Consider the following 19,552-nt stretch of genomic DNA (forward strand, 5'->3'; position numbering starts at 1 on the left):
TTGATGGTCTCCAGGCCGAAATCGGCCGGGCGTTGCCTTTGTCCGGAGGTAGACTTTCAGGCTAGTTCTTTTGTTTCTATGATGGTCTTTGTCCTGTCCTTTCCTCCGAGTTGATGAGCCTGCTGAGGTTTGTTATCTGGGGGGGGTTCTTTTGCAATCCGTGACTTTGGAAAAGGAATTCTACCTCGACCTGGAGGAGAATTCCTTATTCCATATTTTTATTAGTTATAATTACACATACTTTATTTAAACCTTTTCTTCCGAATTTTTATTCACCCAATTCTTTATTACACTATGAATTCCAAAAAGTTAAGAAAGGATTATGCATTGGGGGTGGGGGGGAAAAGGTACCCCAGGTATCAGGCGTTCCGGGAAGCCTGTACCTCTCAAGTACCTCAGCCTATGGGGAAAGGGAGAAGGGACAAGCGGCCGGGAATTAGGATAAAAAGGAGGCTGCGCCCTCCAAAAATTTGAGAGATCCTAGGGGAATGCCCCATGGTCTCTCCCTTTATTCAAATAAAGAAAAAGGACTCCTCTGTCTCCTTTTTGGACATAAACCTCTGGTGTTCGTGGATTCATTTTCCTGACATATTTTTGGGGGCTCGGTCCAGGGTATTTCCACCGTCCGGGGCGGCGGGCAGCGAGCAGAGCTGAAGGCGCGCCTCACCCAGTTTTGGTGATCAGCTCCCCTCGGTGGCGGCCAGCACCGGGCGATCGATTGGGTTCCCGAGACTGTCCAGGAGACAGACGAGTGGCGGACCAGGGGGGTCCGTGAAGAGTCCACAGGGAAGGACCACTGAAAACCTCACCGGTGAGTAAAATGGGATCTTCGGGGAGCAGGCCTGGGAGGGCACCCAGGGAGGGTAGCACAGGCAAACCTGGGAGGGCACCCATGGAGGGTAGCACAGGTCAAACAGAGCACCCATGGAGGGTTGCAAGGGTACAGCCGGGAAGGGGTCCTGGCAAAAGGGATGACGATCCCACAATACCCCCGGAGAGTCCCTTGGGGAGAATGCTGAGATCTTGGGACAGATTATGCATTCACCCAGAAGTCACTATGGAGATGATAGTAAAATATTGTTATTATGTATGGCCAGAGTATAAGTTGCCGAATGGACTTATATGGCCGTCTTATGGAACAGATAGAATTCATTTGTGCCGAATTCTGTGGAGGTATCTAGAGGAGAATTGGAAAGGATGGATTGAAAGGGAATGTGGATTGATATGGTTTAAACAAGCAACAGGAGAAATCTATGTGTTAAGAAAAAAAGGAGAAGAGGAAAAAGGGGGGGAAGAGGAAAACGGTGAAGACTGGGATGTTTTTCAGCACCTTCCCCCGTCTTGTCCTCCGGTGTTACCAGCTGACCCAGGGCCAGCTGCAGATGCCCTGTATCCTCACCTTCCAGGACAAAAGGATCAGGGAAATGCTGTTCCTACAGCTCCACCTGAAAATAACAATGGGGGGGAGGGGGGGGGAGCAGCATATCATATCACCCCCTAGGACTAGAAGAGGAACTCAATTTAGAGCATCAGAAGCCCCCTGGACCCAAGGGACAAGGGTCCATCAAATGCCACTCCGCCAAGTCCCTTTGGGAGGTCAAGGGGGAGGATTTGGGTTTGTAGTTATACCACTTACTACCCAGGATATAAGAAGATTAAAAAAAGAATTACCACCATACTTGGATGATCCCATAGGGGTGGGGGAAAAGATAGAAGAATATTTGGGAAATGCAGATTATACCTGGAAAGACTGGGATTTTCTTTTGGGGATTTTGTTTGGGCCATCAGAGAAACGAATGATTTTGCAAAAAGCTCGGCAGCTGTGGGAGGATGAACATCCACAGGCAGTGGGGGGGGCTGGACCTAATGTACCTACAGTAGATGATGCCATCCCACAGGTGGACCCCCAGTGGGATCCAAATAACCAGGCCAGCCTGGCTCACCTCCGTGATTACCGTGCTTATTCGATTAGGGCAATCAAATCAGCAGCTCCTAGAACTAACAACATAGCTAAGGCTATGTCGTTAGAACAGGAGAAACATGAAAGCCCCTCTCATTGGTTAGAGAGGATTAGGGATGCCTTGCGGAAGCATGGGGGGATGGACCCTGAAGGACCAGCCTTTGACACATTGTTGAAAGTACAATTTGTTACTAAGGCTTGGCCTGACATAAGGAAAGGAGTACAAAAAGATCAAGAGTGGCAGAATAAGCCTCTAGAAGAATTGGTGAGAAAAACACAGCAAATATATGTAAGAAGGGATGAAGAAAAAGTAAGAGCTAAGGCAAAGATGATGGCAGAGTTTTTGCAGCCCCAAAAGAATAAACCACAAGGTCCAAGGGGTCCCCCGGGGCAGAGGGGACGGGGTCGGCCACAAGGAGGTGTCCAGGGCATTCCCCCCTCGACAGGGGAGAACCGACCCAAACAGCGGCTGGGGAGGAACCAATGTGCCATCTGCAGGAAAGAAGGGCATTGGAAAAGGGAATGCCCACAGAAAGAGCTGGACCCACAAGAGGAAGAAGTCCAGAAGATAATGGAAATGGATTGTTAGGGATGTCAGGGCCTTCCATTATACCAGGGACCCACCACTCAGGAGCCCTTGATAACCTTTAAGGTGGGTCCGGATCGAGGGGAGGTGTGTTTTCTAGTAGACACAGGTGCCTCTCGATCCACCTTAAATTTTATACCTAAAGGAGGGAAATTGTCAAAAAGGTCATTGGTTATTCAAGGAGTAAGTAGAAAAGATGAGCGAGTGCATTTTATTCAACCGCTGTTAATAGATATGGGGGACAAGTTTGAAATGCATGAGTTCCTGTTTGTTCCTAATTGTGATTGTAATTTACTGGAGAGAGATTTGATGGCAAAAATGGGAATGCAAATCAGTATTATAAAAAATGACAGTGAGTCCAGCACTGTAATATCTTTGTGTAAAATGTCTGAGAGAGCTTATGCTGAAATAGATCCGGAAGTGTGGGCAGCCCCGGGGAAATATGGAAAATTAGACATAGAGCCTCTCCAAATTACTTTGAAGCAACCAGGACAAGTTGTGTCAAAAAAACAATACCCTCTTTCAAGGGAGGGAAGGAAGGGGTTACAGCCTATCATTGAGTCCCTGCTAAAGGCAGGTCTGTTGGAACCGTGCATGTCTCCTTATAACACCCCTATCCTGCCAGTTAAGAAACCAGATGGAACCTACAGAATGGTGCAAGATTTAAGAATAATAAATAAAATTGTCAAATCAAGGCATTCCACAGTTCCGGATCCCTATACAATCCTGAACCAGGTCCCCTCCTCACATCAGTACTATTCAGTACTGGATTTAAAAGATGCTTTCTGGGGGTGTCCGATTACAGAAGAGAGTAAACAGTATTTTGCCTTTGAGTGGGAACAAGAGGAAGGAGGTAAAATGGTAAAACAGCAATTGACCTGGACAGTCCTCCCACAGGGTTATACAGAGTCACCTGTTTTGTTTGGACAAGCTTTGCAAAAAATACTAAGAGAATTTACTCCACCCTCCGGGGTTAAGTTGTTGCAGTATGTGGATGATTTACTGTTATCAGGGGAACAGGAGGAGATGGTTGAAAGAGCTACTGTGAAACTGCTTAATTTTCTTGCTAAAAAAGGACTTAGAGTGTCTGAAAAGAAAGCACAGTTGGTAGAGAAACAGGTCAAATATTTGGGGCATATTTTAACTGGACGGTTATGGTGTATTGATCCAGAAAGAATACAAGGAATTCTACAAGTACCATTACCCCAAACAAAAAGGGAATTACGACAGTTTTTAGGGTTGGTGGGATACTGCCGAGTGTGGATAGAAGACTTTTCTGTTGTGACCAAACCTTTATATGGCTTTTTAACACAAGACAGTCCTAATGTTGTGGTATGGACACCAGAAGGAGAACAAAGTTTTAAAAAATTAAAAGACAAATTGGTTAAGGCCCCAGTCCTAGCTCTTCCAGATATAGAAAAAGAATTTGAATTATATGTAGATGTTACACAGGGACATGCAAAAGGAATTTTGGTACAGGAGCATGGGGGAACACAAAGACCGGTTGCCTATTTTTCGAAACTGTTAGACCCGGTAGCCAGAGGCTGGCCCCATTGTCTGCAGAACTGCGCAGCCACAGCTCTGATGGTGGCTGAGGCCCGAAAGCTGACAAGGGGGGGTTATCTGATTGTTAAAGTTTCACACCAGATTAAAGCGTTGTTAACTGAGAGAGCCTCTAAGTGGATGACCAGCTCTCGGTTACTACAGTATGAATCCTGTCTATTAGAACAGGAGGATTTAGAATTTAAAAGCAAGGAAAGTTTTAACCCAGCCTCCTGTTTGAATGGCCCTGAGGAAGGGAGCCAAGGAAAATTCCATGATTGTATTCAAGTAATAGATCTACAAACTAGGGCAAGGAATGATCTGAGAGACATCCCGTGGCCTGAGGGGGAAAACGTGTTTATTGATGGGTCTTCTAAGGTGATAGAAGGAAGACGATTTACAGGATACTCTGTCGTGAATGGAAAGCAATTAAAGGAAGGGGGGAGGTTACCAGCCACCTGGTCAGCTCAGACGGCCGAGCTGTATGCCCTCGTGAGAGCTTGTGAGTTATACCAAGACAAGACAGTAAATATTTTTACTGATTCTAAATATGCATATGGTGTGATACACGCATTTGGGAAACTGTGGGAAGAGAGAGGTTTATTAACCTGCAGAGGAAAAACGTTGGCTCATGAGAACTTAATCTCCCGCCTATTGGAGGTGGTGAATTTACCAAAAAAGGTAGCAATAATACACATCAAGGGACACCAGGCAGGGTATTCGGAAGAGGCAGTAGGAAATAGACTGGCTGATGAAGAAGCTCAGAAAGCTGCATTGTTGCCAGAAATCTCTAAGTTACTTCCCTTGCTCCCAGTAACTGCCCCCTTGCCAGAGAAGCTGTCTTTTTCACCAGAAGAACTTGACATAGTTAAAAAGAGTGGGGCAGAAGAAAGAGGGGGTAATTGGTTTACAAGAGATGGTAAGCAGTGGATACCGAAAGCTTTAGCCTCCCAACTGCTAAAACAGCTCCACGAAGGGAGTCATTGGGGCTCCCGAGGGATAGCAGAAGCCTTCCTCAAAATGTATGCTGCTGTGGGTCTTTTTGTTCTGGCAAAACGAGCTGTTGATGGTTGTTTGATTTGTGCTAAGACAAATAACAAAGTTACAAAGAAACTGGCCAGGGGCGGGAGGCCTTGGGCTGTACGTCCCTTCCAGAGGTGCCAAGTGGATTTTACTGAGATGCCCCGAGTGGGGAGGTTTAAATACCTTTTGGTAATAGTATGTCAATTAACAGGGTGGCCAGAAGCCTTCCCAGCTGTTTCAGCAACTACAGGGTCAGTTATTAAAGTATTTTTAGAACAAATAATCCCAAGATATGGGATGGTGGAAGCGATAGACTCAGATAGAGGAACTCATTTTACTGGAAAAGTTCTTAAAGGAGTAATGACTGCTTTAGGGATACAATGGAACCTCCACACTCCCTGGCATCCCCAAAGCTCAGGCCAGGTTGAAAGGATGAATAGAGAAATAAAAAAACATCTTCTGAAGCTAGTGATAGAAACGAAAATGCCATGGCTGCGGCTCTTACCACTGGCTTTAGCAAGAATCAGGGCCAGATCCAGGGAAGATATTCAACTGTCTCCTTTTGAACTGATGTTTGGAATTCCTTATCCTTGTAATTCTCAGCCTGGGGCGGGGGTAGAGATAAGTGATGTATATCTAAAACAGTATGTGGCTCGGGATACTGTCTCTTGTGAAATCTCTTCGACAGGAAGCTCAGCTGACACAGACCCTGCCTTTGGACTTTGCTGTGCATAATATCCAACCAGGAGACTGGGTCCTAGTTAAGGAGTGGAAAGAAGCACCCCTGGTGGCTAAGTGGCGTGGACCTTTCCAGGTGTTGCTGACCACAGAAACAGCCGTCAAGACAGCTGAACACGGGTGGACACATCACACTCGAGTCAAGGTCGCTAAAGCTCCAGAGGTTTGGACATCTCAGCTGGAGGAGAAGGATGGGAAGCCGCGACTGACACTCTGCAGGAGTGGACTGGAGCAGTAGCTGGTGCGTCGACATCGGGGGAAGCCCTGAGTGCCTACCCACAGACTGCCTGCTGAAATAGTCTGGGCATCCCTACTCTCAAATCTCCAGACACTGGGAGCCAATCCATGCTGTCATTGCTTTCTTTATGATAAGCTGTTTTTGTGCTTTTCACTTGCCACAGGTGGTGTAGAAGACAACGTGAAATTGAAAATTAGAAATTAGGTTATAACACTATTAGAATGTTTCTCTTAATAATTTTACCTTTATATTTTCAGTTAAGTTGGGGTCTAAAGTGGGAAAATAATTTTTTTACTTTAGGAGAACAAGCAGCAAAGACCTTTAACCTTAGAAACTGCTGGGTCTGCGGAGGGCCAGGGGGATCTGAAAGCTGGCCATGGGTGGCCAGCCCAGTCGAGCCTAAATGGTGGGTTAGCACCCTGAGTGAAGTCCATAATGGAACTGGATTTTGGGACAAAGAAGGAAGTCCATGGCAGCTTCATTCTTCTGAAAGAGGCATTTATTGCTTAAACAGAACAGGAAGCACATATGTGGGAAAGAGCGTTTGTGACTGGACTTTATCTTTGGGTTTAGATTGTTGGACCCCCAACTGCCCTCCTTATGACTGTTCCAGATATAGAGGCAGATGGAATCAAACGCATGTTAAGCTCACTAATGGTAGCTGGGTAAGGTGTTCCTTCCATAATTACCAAAAAGATTTTGAAGGCTGTAAAGCAGTGGAGAAGGATAAGTTTTTTGACCCTTTATTTTTAAGCTGCCCCTGAGATAATTCCACAAGTAAGACACATGTTGTCCGAGACTATCAGTGGAAATGGCAACACCGAAATGGAACTAGAACCCTTTTTAACAGGTTCTGGTCCAGATCTAATAAAACAGATCTGGGATGTGATTGCAAGTGGAAACCTCATGTAGGAGCTTGGAAATGTAAATATTGTGATTCTTATGGCGAGGCAACTATTGTGGGTGGACCCCTAGGCCCTGGAAGCAAGCTGTATTTTGACCCACCAGTTGATGATGAAAATTGGAAAGGTCCCTTCGCTAATGGGACCTGGGCTCTAAAGGGGCATTACTGGATTTGTGGCCAAAATGCTTACCGCAGGCTACCCCCAAACTGGTCAGGAATATGTTATGTGGGGTATATTAGACCATTGTTCTTTCTGCTACCACAAGTTCAAGGAAATCAGTTAGGAATCAAAGTATATGATGATCTAATTAGAGAGAAGCGGTCTATTGATACATCCCTGGTTGGAAGGAGCACCCAAAAGTGGAGAAAAGATGATGGCCACCTGAACGGATCATACAACACTATGGACCAGCTACCTGGAACCCAAATGAATTAATATCAGGTGCCAGAGAACCCATTTATAATCTAAATCGGATAATTAGGTTGCAAGCTGTCTTTGAAATAATAGTCAACCAGACAGCTACAGCTCTTGACCTTCTTGCTGACCAGTCTACTCAGATGAGAAATGCAATATTTCAACATCGAATGGTATTAGACTATTTATTAGCAGAAGAAGGGGGGGTGTGTAGAAAATTGAATGACTCAAACTGCTGTTTGCAAATAGATGACAATGGAAAAGTGGTAAAACAAATAACAAAAGGATTAAGAAAGTTAGCCCATGTACCGGTCCAAACATGGAAAGGATGGGAATGGGACATGTTTTCATGGTTACCTGGTGCCCTATGGGTCAAACAAATGCTTTTTTTCCTCTCATGTGTTGTAGCAACTCTAATCTTTTTACCATGCATGATCCCTTGCTTAATACAACTTATTCAACATGTGATCAAAAGACTGCAGGTAGTAGCCGTGCCTACTGACCCAGAGATGGCTACAAAAGGGCAGAAAGTAATGCCACTGCAAATAATTGCAAAGCCAAAAAAGACACAAGAACAAGAAATTAGGTCAATGATAACTAAGCTTTGTAAAGACAATTATTAACAAAAATTAAAAGAGGAGGGATTGAGAGGAATGATGAGTTTGTCTTTACAAACAAGCTGTGGGTCAGTTGATAAGATGTAGCGATCAGTGAGAGACGACAGAAACAATGGGATGGATTCCAGTAGAAGATCAAAGAGGCACTGAAAGAACACTATGAATTCCAAAAAGTTAAGAAAGGATTATGCATTGGGGGTGGGGGGGGGAAGGTACCCCAGGTATCAGGCGTTCCGGGAAGCCTGTACCTCTCAAGTACCTCAGCCTATGGGGAAAGGGAGAAGGGACAAGCGGCCGGGAATTAGGATAAAAAGGAGGCTGCGCCCTCCAAAAATTTGAGAGACCCCAGGGGAATGCCCCATGGCCTCTCCCTTTATTCGAATAAAGAAAAAGGACTCCTCTGTCTCCTTTTTGGACATAAACCTCTGGTGTTCGTGGATTAATTTTCCTGACATCTTGGTGTGTGTAACCTTGATTTGTAGAAAGTTTGTAAGATACTAACAGAGAAAAATAATTGGTTCTCTCTATGATGTTCCCTCCCTCCGAGAAACCCTGTTAAAAGAGACCCTCCAGACCCCCAATCCTTTGTCTCTCGTCCTTTGGATTCCCCTTCACAGAAATAAACTGTGGCATGCAAGCCAGAGAGAGAGTCCCCCCTCTGATTTCTTTACTCACTCTATAGACTTGAATTCTTGAAGAAAATCAGTGAACCCCACAAACATATGCTGGCTCAAAACCCGAGTGAAGAGAAACCTCATCACTGAGCTAGCTGGGCCACACTTGGGAAGATTGAGTCACTGCACCTGTGAAAAGCTCTGACATAGTAGGTGAAAAGTTTTATTCAAAACAGATTTTTTTCTTTTACATATACATATATATTTAACAAAACAAATGCTTTTTTGTATTTGATTTAATTAGCTAACTACTTTTGGTCATTTTTACACCAGTAGTTACAGAAAAAATACATCTGTATTTTATGTGTATGACTATGTATAGTCACATCTATTGGAATAATTTCACAGCCCAAGTGACAATTGTGACCTGCACAGTGAAACTTCCAAGTAGGCTCACTGACAATTCACCATTCAATTAATATAAGAATGAGATAATGCACACTTGATGCCTTACTGAGATGTGCCAGGAGCTCCTGAGGCATTACAAGCCAATGGGGAACACCAAGGAAAAACCTCAAAGGAATTAAGGTGTGCTCTTCTAAGAAGATGGAACAGCCAACAGCTGAGGTACCTTTATATCAATGCATGCAGCGTGGGCAACAGACAGAAGCTGGAAGTCACTACACTGCTAGAAAACCATTATCTAGTTGCCATGACTGAAACTTGGTGGGGAAAATTCTGTAACTTCAGTTTGCCTACCAATGGCTACAGGTTGTCACAAGAGTCAAGTGAGGAGGAGAGGTGGAGAGGTTGCTCTCTAAACCAAGAGACTGAGCGTAAAGAGCTGTCTCTGTACAACAGTTATCTGCAGGCTGATAGCTAATGGGTAGGAATCAGAGACTGAGGCAGCAAAGCGAACTGAGTGGTTGGCATCTACTACAGGATACCTGATCAAGGGGAGCCTATTTATGAGGACTTCATGCTCCAGCCAATGGTGGCACTGTGCTTACTGGCTCTTGTCTACCTGGAGGGCTTTCAACATGTCAGTATTTGCTGGAAAAAGCAGTAGGCAATCAAAGAGACTCCTGGACTGCATGGAGGATAACTTCTTAAGCAAGGTAATAGCCTTATCCGATGGAGGTGATACTGGGCCTATTGCTCACCAAAGTAATGAGCTAATTGGAGATGTCAAGATTGGAGGCCGCATGGGCTGCTGTGGTCATGTGATGGAGTTCACAGTCCAGGGGGATATGGGTCAGGGAAAGAGTAAAGTTAGGCCCCCGAGCTTTAGGAAAGCAAACTTCCAGCTCTTCAAGGAGTTAATCAACAGAATTCCCTGGAAAACTGCCTTCAGGGACAAAGGTATAGAACAAAGCTGATAAGTTTTTTTAGAATGTTTTTCATGAAGTACAACAACTCACAATCCCCAGGAGCAACAAATCAAGCAAGGAAGGCAAAAGACCAGCAGGGCTGAGTTGAGATATGCAAATCAATCTAAAGTACAAGCACAGACAGATAACCTAGGAAGATTATAGTGATGCTGCCTGTGTAAGGATTGGGCCAGAATGGTTTGGAATGGTATTCTCCAATTTAGGAGTCCCACTATAAAAAATACACTTGCACTTGCTCCCCCTCCAATTGGAAAAAGTGCAAAGCTTATGATTTAAGAGCAATTTATTTGAAACAGCAATGAAATAAGAAAATTAATAATAACAGCAACAATATTCAAAACAAAAGTGTGCAAAAGAGAAATTTTGGAGCTTGTCCCAACCACAGCCAGGCCACCCAAAGTACTCCCTTCAGTTGGGACCAGTGTTACCCCACCACTCTGTCTGCCACATTTCCCCCTTTTCTGAAATGAGAGACCATCCTTTTCCTCCACCCCTGGCCATGACATAGGATGGTATTGAATAACTATAGGGTCTTGGTTACACCCACATGGCTCCAGGCCCTGCCTTCTCGTGGCTACTACAAAAAAATTCACCCTGTCCTTAGCCAAAACAAGTTACACTCATCACCTGAGCTAGTACCAAAGCTTCTTTCCAGTGAGCCAACAGGTGAACTGCTAGACTCCCTGCACTTATCACACATAGTCAGACAATGTTTCCTTACTGGGTCAGCCCCAAGTTTTCTATGGAAAAGAGACAGAGACTCAGAAGTCTGGGTCCTTAAAATAATTTAATCATGATGCAACAGAAGGATAACAGCTTGAGCTGGTGCCCCTGAGGGGTGCCCCTGAACAAAGGAAACCCTGTATTTTTATACCCTCATGGTCTAAAAGCATGAAACTCTCTGCTCTTCATCCTAAGGCACAGGTTCCTACTGTGTCTCTAAGGGACTGTCCATCTGGCTGGAACCACAGGTCCCTGTGTCCTTTATTATTCGAAGGGTCAGTGCCAGTTCAAGGCCTCTTGCCTCAGGCTCCTGCCAATCAGAGCTCCAAGTGCAGCTGCACACTGAGCTACCAGCACTAAAGGCATTCAACAGCACTGCATCCAGTTCTGGAGCACAGGAAAGACATAGACCTCTTAGAGTGGGTCCAGAGCAGGGCCCCAAAAATCATCAGAGGACTGGGACACCTCTCTTAGGAAGACTGAGAGAGTTGGAGCTGTTCAGCCTGGAGAAGAGAAGGCTCCAGAATGATCTTACTGCAGCATTTCAATATTGAAAGGGAGATGATAAGAAAGGTAGGGACAAATGTTTCAGCAGGGGCTGTTGTGATACAACAAGGGGTAGTGCTTTAGGATAGATTTAGACTAGGTATAACAGAGAATTTTTTTTACAATAGAATGGTAGAACACTGGAACAGATTGCCCAGAGAAGCAGTGGATGCCCCATCCCTGAACATTCAAACTCAATCTTGACTTTGCTCTGAGCAACCTGATCTAGTTGAAGATATCCCTGCTTATTGCAGCAGGGTTTGACTAGATGACTGTTAAAGATTCCTTCCAACTCAGCCTATTCTCTGACTCTATGATAATTAGCAAGCCAAGAAAATATACCCAAAATACCCAGAAGAAAAATAAGACAGCTAAAAATAAGTAATTTGTGAACAAAACATTGTTTGTGGTATTGTCATGGGGTTACTTTACCTTTAAGGAAGTTGAAGTTGCTGGGTACTGACTGGAGTCTTTTCTCCTGACCAATTATCGGTCATTACTGAGAACTGACAGCAGTTTTGGCCATTGAAAAGTGGGATCAACTTGTGAACCCTACCTTAAAATGTAAAACCAGAGCTCTCTTATTCTCTTTGTTTCTTGGCTGTGGAAGATAACAGAGCTGCAGCTGGCCTCCCGTTCCCTGCCCAGCCCATGCGGCCCGGGCAGGGGCTGGGCTGGGCCTGCCACATCTCCCAGCTGGGAGATGGGGGGGGCCTGCGGGGCTTGCCCCGGGCTCTGGCTGGGCCAGGTCGGTCCCTGGCTCATCTGCAGTTTTTGCCATGATGGAATTCACCAGAAACTGCCGAGTAAAGAAAGAAAGGGGCTCTGAACCTGCAGCAAGCAGAGACAGCGACCACACTCTCCAGAGCAGCTATGAAGAACTTTCCATCGCAGACGGCTCCAGCTCCTGCACCGGCCGAGGCTACAGAACCATCTACAAAAGCCTGAGCAAGATTTTAACTCTTTCATTACCCAGATGAGACTTGCAAATTTTTTTATCCAGAGAGAGAAAAAGAGAGTGATCAACATGAAAAGAGACTTTATAAACTACCAGTGACAGGAAAGAAAAGAAGCTTCAGAAAAGGTAGAGAATAAGGAGATGCTTTAATTAAGCTGAAATATCTTTCTGTTAAAACTATGGAGATGGACAATGAAGTCCTGAAAAGAACACCTTTAATTCATGATACAGAAAATAGGGAGGAATAGAGTGTTCAAGGTGTAAATTTTGAGTAAAAAGCAGAGTAATTGTGATACAGTGAAGTGCTGGAAGATTTGAAGCCTTGAGAGGCAATGAGAAAACTGTTTTCTGGTGAAGCTCACAGAAACAGATGAAGAAGACTTTTGCTTTTGAATAACTCATCCTTAAAATGCCATCCCTAGACTCATGGCCCATACACACCTCAGAGTGATGTGAAATGGGAGGAGTGAGCTCTGACAACAGCAGTTCTGGGCAGCTGACATTAGGGCAATTAGAAACTATATCAGAAGTAGTTTTCTTGTGAGAAACCCCATAAGTTAACAGAAAGAGACTTCTGTTTCTCTACAAAGACTGGTGAAAAGACTGTAGCAGGAATTGTTCCAAAGTTCCAAAGTTTTTGTCTCTGTTGTCATGTGAAGAAGGGAATAATGGGTAGATAAGAGATGAAAAAGTTTTTCTGGAAGTTTATTCTGGTGTTCTTATTATTGTAGTTTGTCAATAAACTTTCTTTGTTCCTTTTAAGTTTTATGCCTGTTTTGCTCTTGTTCTAATCCATATCTCACAGCAAGAAATAAGTAATTTTTTTAGTTACTGGTTTAAAACCACAACAGGTATGACAGAAGCGGTTATGCAACTATAAACAAAATTATTAACAAGAGAAGCCTACATATAATGGGAAGCTATGGTAACCTTTAAACGTATGGTGTCCACACTCTTCTTCCTGTGCAATTTGAACACTGGCTGGGCAACAGAGCTTTTGTGTAACTAGTAGTTCAGAAATTGCATTCCAAATTACAGACTGGATTTAATACAAATCCATTCTAATGAACTTAATAAACTTGGAGCTATAAACATTTTTGCTAAATATGACTGCAAATGGCAGGGGAAATTGCTTTGTTCCAAAGTATCAAAATTCAGATTAGCACTGATTTTAGCAATCAGCTGATGCCTGTTAGAGAGAGGTTTCACAAGGCATTAGTATGAATATCTTTGTCCTTTAAGGAAAGCAAATCTGTCATCCAACTTAGTAGATTCTTTTCATCTCTATTATATATTCTGAAACCAGAAGGAAATACTGGTTTGCTTCACAGTAATAATATACAGAAAAATATGGAAGAATTGTGCTTAACTAGAGGAAGGGCATGACTCAGATCTGTGTTGCTCTCATTATAATACTGTAACTATTAAGTGTTCTGTTGCATAGCAACCCCAGAAATGACTGCAGTGTAATCATGTATGCAGTGATGTTGCAATGCTGTGGCATGATCTGATAAACTGATCAGAAGAAAGGTATTACTAAATATCCAGTTTACATGGATAAATACTTATATTCATCTAATACCTTAGCAATTTGTATTTCTGTGGCTGAGGTATAGATCCAGGTAAAAAGATAATCAGCTCAGAAAAGTGATAAATAGCAAGAACTTGAGTAAGTCACAAAGATACAGAGATAATTTCTTGCCTCAATTTTACTGAAATAAATGAGTATAAGACATAGTGACCCTGAAAAAAAGGTCTTTCATGCCTATGAAGTAGAAAATTGTGTTAAAGGAAAAAGAAGAAAGCAGGCGAAACCTGGAGAAGGAGAAAACCTCAGGACAAAAAATTCCACAAAAACCAAATCAAACCAAACGAGCAACAAAACCCCACAATCAAACAACCCCTCCACAAACAAACAGAAAAAACCCCAAACAAAATACCCCTAAGCAACTCTTAGGGGAAATGTTAATTACAAATATAGATTGAGAGATTTGCTTTTGACATCTGCAATCTCAAAGCTGTGTATTTCTTTGGCAGTACTAGGAAGGTTAACACTTGAAAAGCTGACACTGAAGCAGTACTGCTATCCAATCAACACAGACATGTGTTGGTGGTTTAATTTGTGAGCCTTAAAATCTCTATGAAAATTCATGTTTCCAATGTTTTACCATTATCACTGTTTCACCAGACACATGAAGTGTTTTGCCAACATTAACAAAAAATGTGGAAGAGAAAAGTATTATTTCTGTTTGTGAATGCAAAACTGGCAGAGAGAAGCTAAAATTGCTTGACAAACAGCTTAGGGACACCAGACATGCATATGTTAAGCATCTCCTAGCTTACTATCCAATTCAGTGCTGAAGCCAGTAAAGCACTTTTGACAATGGAAATTGCAGTAATTGATTCAGTATGTGAATTTGACACATGGATTTGACTTCCCCTAGATAATTCTTGATCATGAACACTTTGCTTCGATATAGCTGTGAAGATGAATAAAACCAGTGGAAATATGCACTGAAATTCCTTATGCTATTTTCATTTATATCCAGACTTCTATCACCACTCAGTGTCTCTTGAATATGAAATGTGTTAAGTAAGAAAAGGTGAAGTGCCTGTAACAAGTCCTCAACAGAAGCCTGTGATGTGCGGTATAAAATTACATGTTCCTGCCCAGACTCCTAATGAACTCTCAGATGTCTTCCCCCAGCTGTATTTTGCTGTGACACTCACCTCTGCTTCAGAAGCTGTTTGTTGTCCTCAATTGTTATACTGTCAGCATGGTCCTGCTTGAAAACTTCAAAAGCTTCTTGGCATCCAAGTGATAGCTTTTCTCCTGCCCCGAGATAAAAAAAAAAAAAAAGAAAAAAAAAAAAGAGAGAACTTCTTCAGAGTCATCAAAATATAGAGATTTTGCAGCAAGTCAGCCCAGAGGTCTTAAAGCAAAGTTTTAGTTTCAGTTTCTAAGTTCAGTTTTCCACTGATTGGAAAGCATTTTTTACACAAGAGTTCTATTATCTGACAAATGAATTATGTTTCACATCAGACTTCTCTGAAGTCTGATAGCTTGAGGTATATAACACTTCAAGATAATTTTAAATGTTCATAAGTAAAACTGAACTTTGAAAATTTAAAATACATGAAATATTCTTAAGTGCAAGCTAGAGGTATTTTCACAACAGCACAACACAGTTTGCTTCTGTATTTCTTTCACCTGTTTCATACTAGGCCCTAAAAATACCTAACATATTTTTCAATATTCTTGGAAGAAAAAAATTAGGCTTCTTTAATTATGTGTTAGTAAATACTCTTCCATACCCTTTTAGGTAAAACAAGAATTCTACCTACAGAAATTGTTGGTGCCTTTTTTACAGTTACAACATGGAGTTTGGCTCCTTTGGTGCACCAGAATGTCAAGATTTATTTGGCCTTCAAATCTTTTTAAAATCACTGTAGAAAAATATTACATTCTGTATTATTTTCATATAAATAAAAATGCAAAATAGCTCCACCTTTAATTCAACCTCCAAGTTGAAACTTAAACCTTGAAAATTATATTCCTTGAATTAGAATTTTATTTTCTTTTGATTTTCCCCTTCTTCAGTCTTTCTTTTGTCCTACCCACAAGTATGCCTTCCTGCCTTAGAGCTATCCAGACCCCCAAATCAATTTTGAAAAAGAGCTATAAAACTCCCTAGGATTTCTTCTGTGCAAGTGTTTTTTCTATGTTTTATGCTAACAGACCAGCATTACCAGTAACATATGCACATATACCAGTTCTTTTTCAGGCTACCAGCTTTGCAATTTTGGTGGAAGGGTTTTCTCCTTCTCCAGGTTTCTCCTCTTTCTCCTTCTTTCTTTAACACAATTTTCTCATTTCATAGAAATGATATACATTGTTTTCAGAGTCAGCATCACCAAGTCTTATGCTCATTTACATCAGTGAAGCTGAGGCAAGAAATAGGCAAAACATGCCTAAACAGGCTGGGATGTGCAATACTGGGATGTTACCCCTTACTGGTCCATAAGCTACATTTTAAAATCATTCTAAATATATTCTGGTGCACCTCGTCATACGTGTATCAGCATAAGTTCCAATTGACTGTGGTGAGATTTCTGTGATGTAAGATACTGTTTACAGAGAAGGCTGGTAAAATGATTTGTAAAAGTGTAAAAAGATCTCTTTAAAATACAGAGAAAATTTTGTCCCCTTTTTCAGTCAAAAGAATCAGCACATCTGTTACTAATTCAAAAATTTTGAGCTGAAAATAGAACCACCAGGAATGTTTGAATGGCAAAGCATGCAGAAATGCTCCACGCTTTTTGAATATGAAAATCAAAGAAAGATACACTACACTATTTACTGTTGTGTGATCCAAAAGAGCAAGAGATTTCAGGAAAATATATTTTTCTGTAGTGATGACTTGAGAGTATAATGTTCATGTTTCATGCCTTATAGAAAAACAGGCAGCTTTGTGAGCAGAATTTTATAATGCATTCACTCCATCTCTAGCACAAATTTTAACATGCAGTCTGAATTGAGCCCCTGGCTTTGGTTGCAGAAAAAGCTTGTATTAAGTGCAGAAAGCCTGGAAGAGATTAATGATCAAGCCTAAGATAAATAATTACGTGCCCTTACTCATACATAACACTGCAATGTAAAGGATTTAACTCTTCTGGCCATGTGCTGCCCTTGAGAGTACAAATAAAAACAGGAAAGTAAGTTCAGAAAACAAAACTATTACAGTGATTACTGTTAGTGCCTGGCAGAAATGCATCAACCGAAATTAAAGGTAATCTGACAATAATTTTACAGCACTAGCTTGAAGAGGCATCAAATTTTTACAGCCAAACAAAGCACACAAATATAGATCCTCAGAACACTTGGGAAGAGGAAATTTTCTGGTTTATGCAGTTCATTCTAAGAATCTATATATTCTAAGAAAACACAGAAACGTATGAAGTAGTAAGCAAGCCCATTCTAAAAATAGTATAAAAGGAAAGAAACTTAGAAGGGATCATTGAGATCATATTTCAGTATAATATGAGCATACAACAGCTACAGAATAATGTTGCATCCTATGGGTAATGGCAGTGACATTTATGAAGAAAATAAGGAAAGACAACAATGTTATTAACAGTAAGACTGCAAGAGATTTTTAAAGCTTGATGGACTAGTTGTAATTTCATTCTGCTCAATAGTGAAGATGATTTCTTTTCCATGGTTGATGTGGTATCTTCAATCATAATTTTTACATTTCCTTAAATAATCTGTAATTTCATAAAATAGCCTCACCTTCTTTCAAATGACCTCCAAGTCCCATGGTGCACTAACACGATTGACGTATTGTTTCTCCTGGGCTTAATTCTAACAAATAAGCTACATGCTATCTTAAACAAAGGTGTTCTTAGATTTTTCTCTAGCTTTGAAATTGAAATCTATGTACAGCAATACATACATTATAAAATAAAAACAGAATTACGAGAAGAAACCAGTGATAAGGGCAAAGTTTTGGCAATAGTCCAGCTAAATAGTGGAATAGTCCAGCTAAAACATCTAGAGAAAGCAATTTCTTTCACACTCAAAAAGCCAAAAAATTCCTCCTCTCCTTCTTAATTACCATGGCATAGTGTTACAAAATAAATATTTATAAATTCTTATCTAAGGAAGAACCATCATATTCTGCAGGATGAGAACCAGTAAACACATGCCATCATGTTATTACAATGTGACCTGGAATAGTCATTACCATGAATTTAATTCAGATAATTGGAAAAAACATAACATTTTCTTTCAATCACATTCATGAAACCCAGTGGACAGGACTGCATGAAAAAGAGATAAAGTTTGTATCAACCTCCTTTTAATTACACCTTGTGGGGGCCAAAGAATCAGCCAGCAAAGAGATTGTGATGGTCTCCTAGAGAGCTTCTCCTTAGGCAAGGCACTTTGCTCTCACAGTGAGAAGGTATCTTTCCCAGAGACCTTTGTGAGTTACATGTTAATCTATTGTATCTTATTGGTTTTCTTCTCCATCACTCTACCCAGTTACTTGCATCCCAGTTTCTCCCCACCCCTCTTCTTCCCGATATAAACCCCAGTTTTTTCCCTGTTCGAGAGAGCTGCTGTCCCAGGGTCCCTTCAAACAGGGCCCTGCTTTCAATAAAGGCTAGTTCTCTGTGGAACGCCACACAGTGCCTCAGTCCCTCTCTCCGTGTTACCTGAGAGCCGCTGCTGGGCTGAGCTGAAAATCACTCCCTGGGCTGTAGGAAACCATTTTAACAGAGCAAAAGCATGATATTTTAGTAAAAGCCTGTCTGCACAACCCAGCTTTCAGTCCAGGCAACAATTCTAAGGGCAGTGTCCTTGAAACTCTCCTGGAACAGCAAGAATAAAGAAAAACAGTGGTACTATGTAAATGGAAAAGAATGTAAAACAGTATGTGTTAACCAATAGTAGCTTGTTAAGCCCCGTGAACCCTGTAGGACCCTATAAAAGTGTGCTCAAAATAGAAATAAATGACATTTACTATACCTCTATGAGGACTCAGTGAATAGCCTGAGCAGTTTTCCATTACTGGACTAGGGACATGCCTGTGTCCCAAGCTGTCTTTTTAAAGATGCTTCTTCAGGGAGGTCGCGGCACCCTTACCATCCACCCCGCCGTGGCAATACTTTTCCTGTTAGATTGTGTAATTTGGGTTGAATTCTAAAACACAGATATGCCCAACTCACACAAGGTGAAATTCACATCAAATTTATAGCAAGTTCACATAGCTGAAATTTTTGGTAAAATTCAGGTTCAATCCACATCATGAATTTGTATGTTTAGGAATGTTCTCATTGAAGGTTCTCTGACCCAATGAACTCTCTCAGCTTTCATATTAAGCAAAAAAATTTGGTTCAATAGGCTTTTTTGCTGAAATGTGCCAATTACATCTGTTCCACTGAACTTGGATAAGTTAGCTGGGTGGCAGTGATGCGTCCCAGGCTCTGAACTAGAGCAGCAAGATCTGACATGACCAAGAAATAAAAAGGTTGCTGTAGTATTGACAATGGGCTAAACTCTCAAAACCAGTAATAATTGAAAATACAGAAAACAAAAATATAATTAGGCTTATGGATGCTGCTTATTACTTTTTAAGGTAAGAAAAGACCAAACTGATTTAAGGACTCAGTGGTATGCCTACAGGAGGTAGAAAACTGCATATCAGTGAAGACCCTGGCAGATATTGTGCATATTATTCTATGTCTTACTAATTTAGAAATTTTAAGCATTTATTCTATGTTGTTACATACA

General features: G+C 41.7%; 1 protein-coding gene across 11 annotated transcripts in view; it reads right to left on the bottom strand.

Moving 5' to 3' along the window:
- Positions 1 to 19,552, bottom strand: part of KIF6 (kinesin family member 6) — a 220,091-nt gene that overhangs the window by 109,471 nt on the left and 91,068 nt on the right. For all 11 annotated transcript variants that reach the window (XM_086869409.1, XM_086869391.1, XM_086869438.1 and 8 more), the window contains one exon: positions 14,986 to 15,088. In XM_086869409.1, coding sequence (XP_086725535.1) covers positions 14,986 to 15,088 — 103 coding nt within the window. The remainder of the gene's footprint in view (positions 1 to 14,985; positions 15,089 to 19,552) is intronic.

The sequence above is a fragment of the Cyanistes caeruleus genome, chromosome 2 (genome assembly GCF_971803275.1).
Source record: "Cyanistes caeruleus chromosome 2, bCyaCae1.hap1.1, whole genome shotgun sequence".
Classification (NCBI taxonomy): domain Eukaryota; kingdom Metazoa; phylum Chordata; class Aves; order Passeriformes; family Paridae; genus Cyanistes; species Cyanistes caeruleus.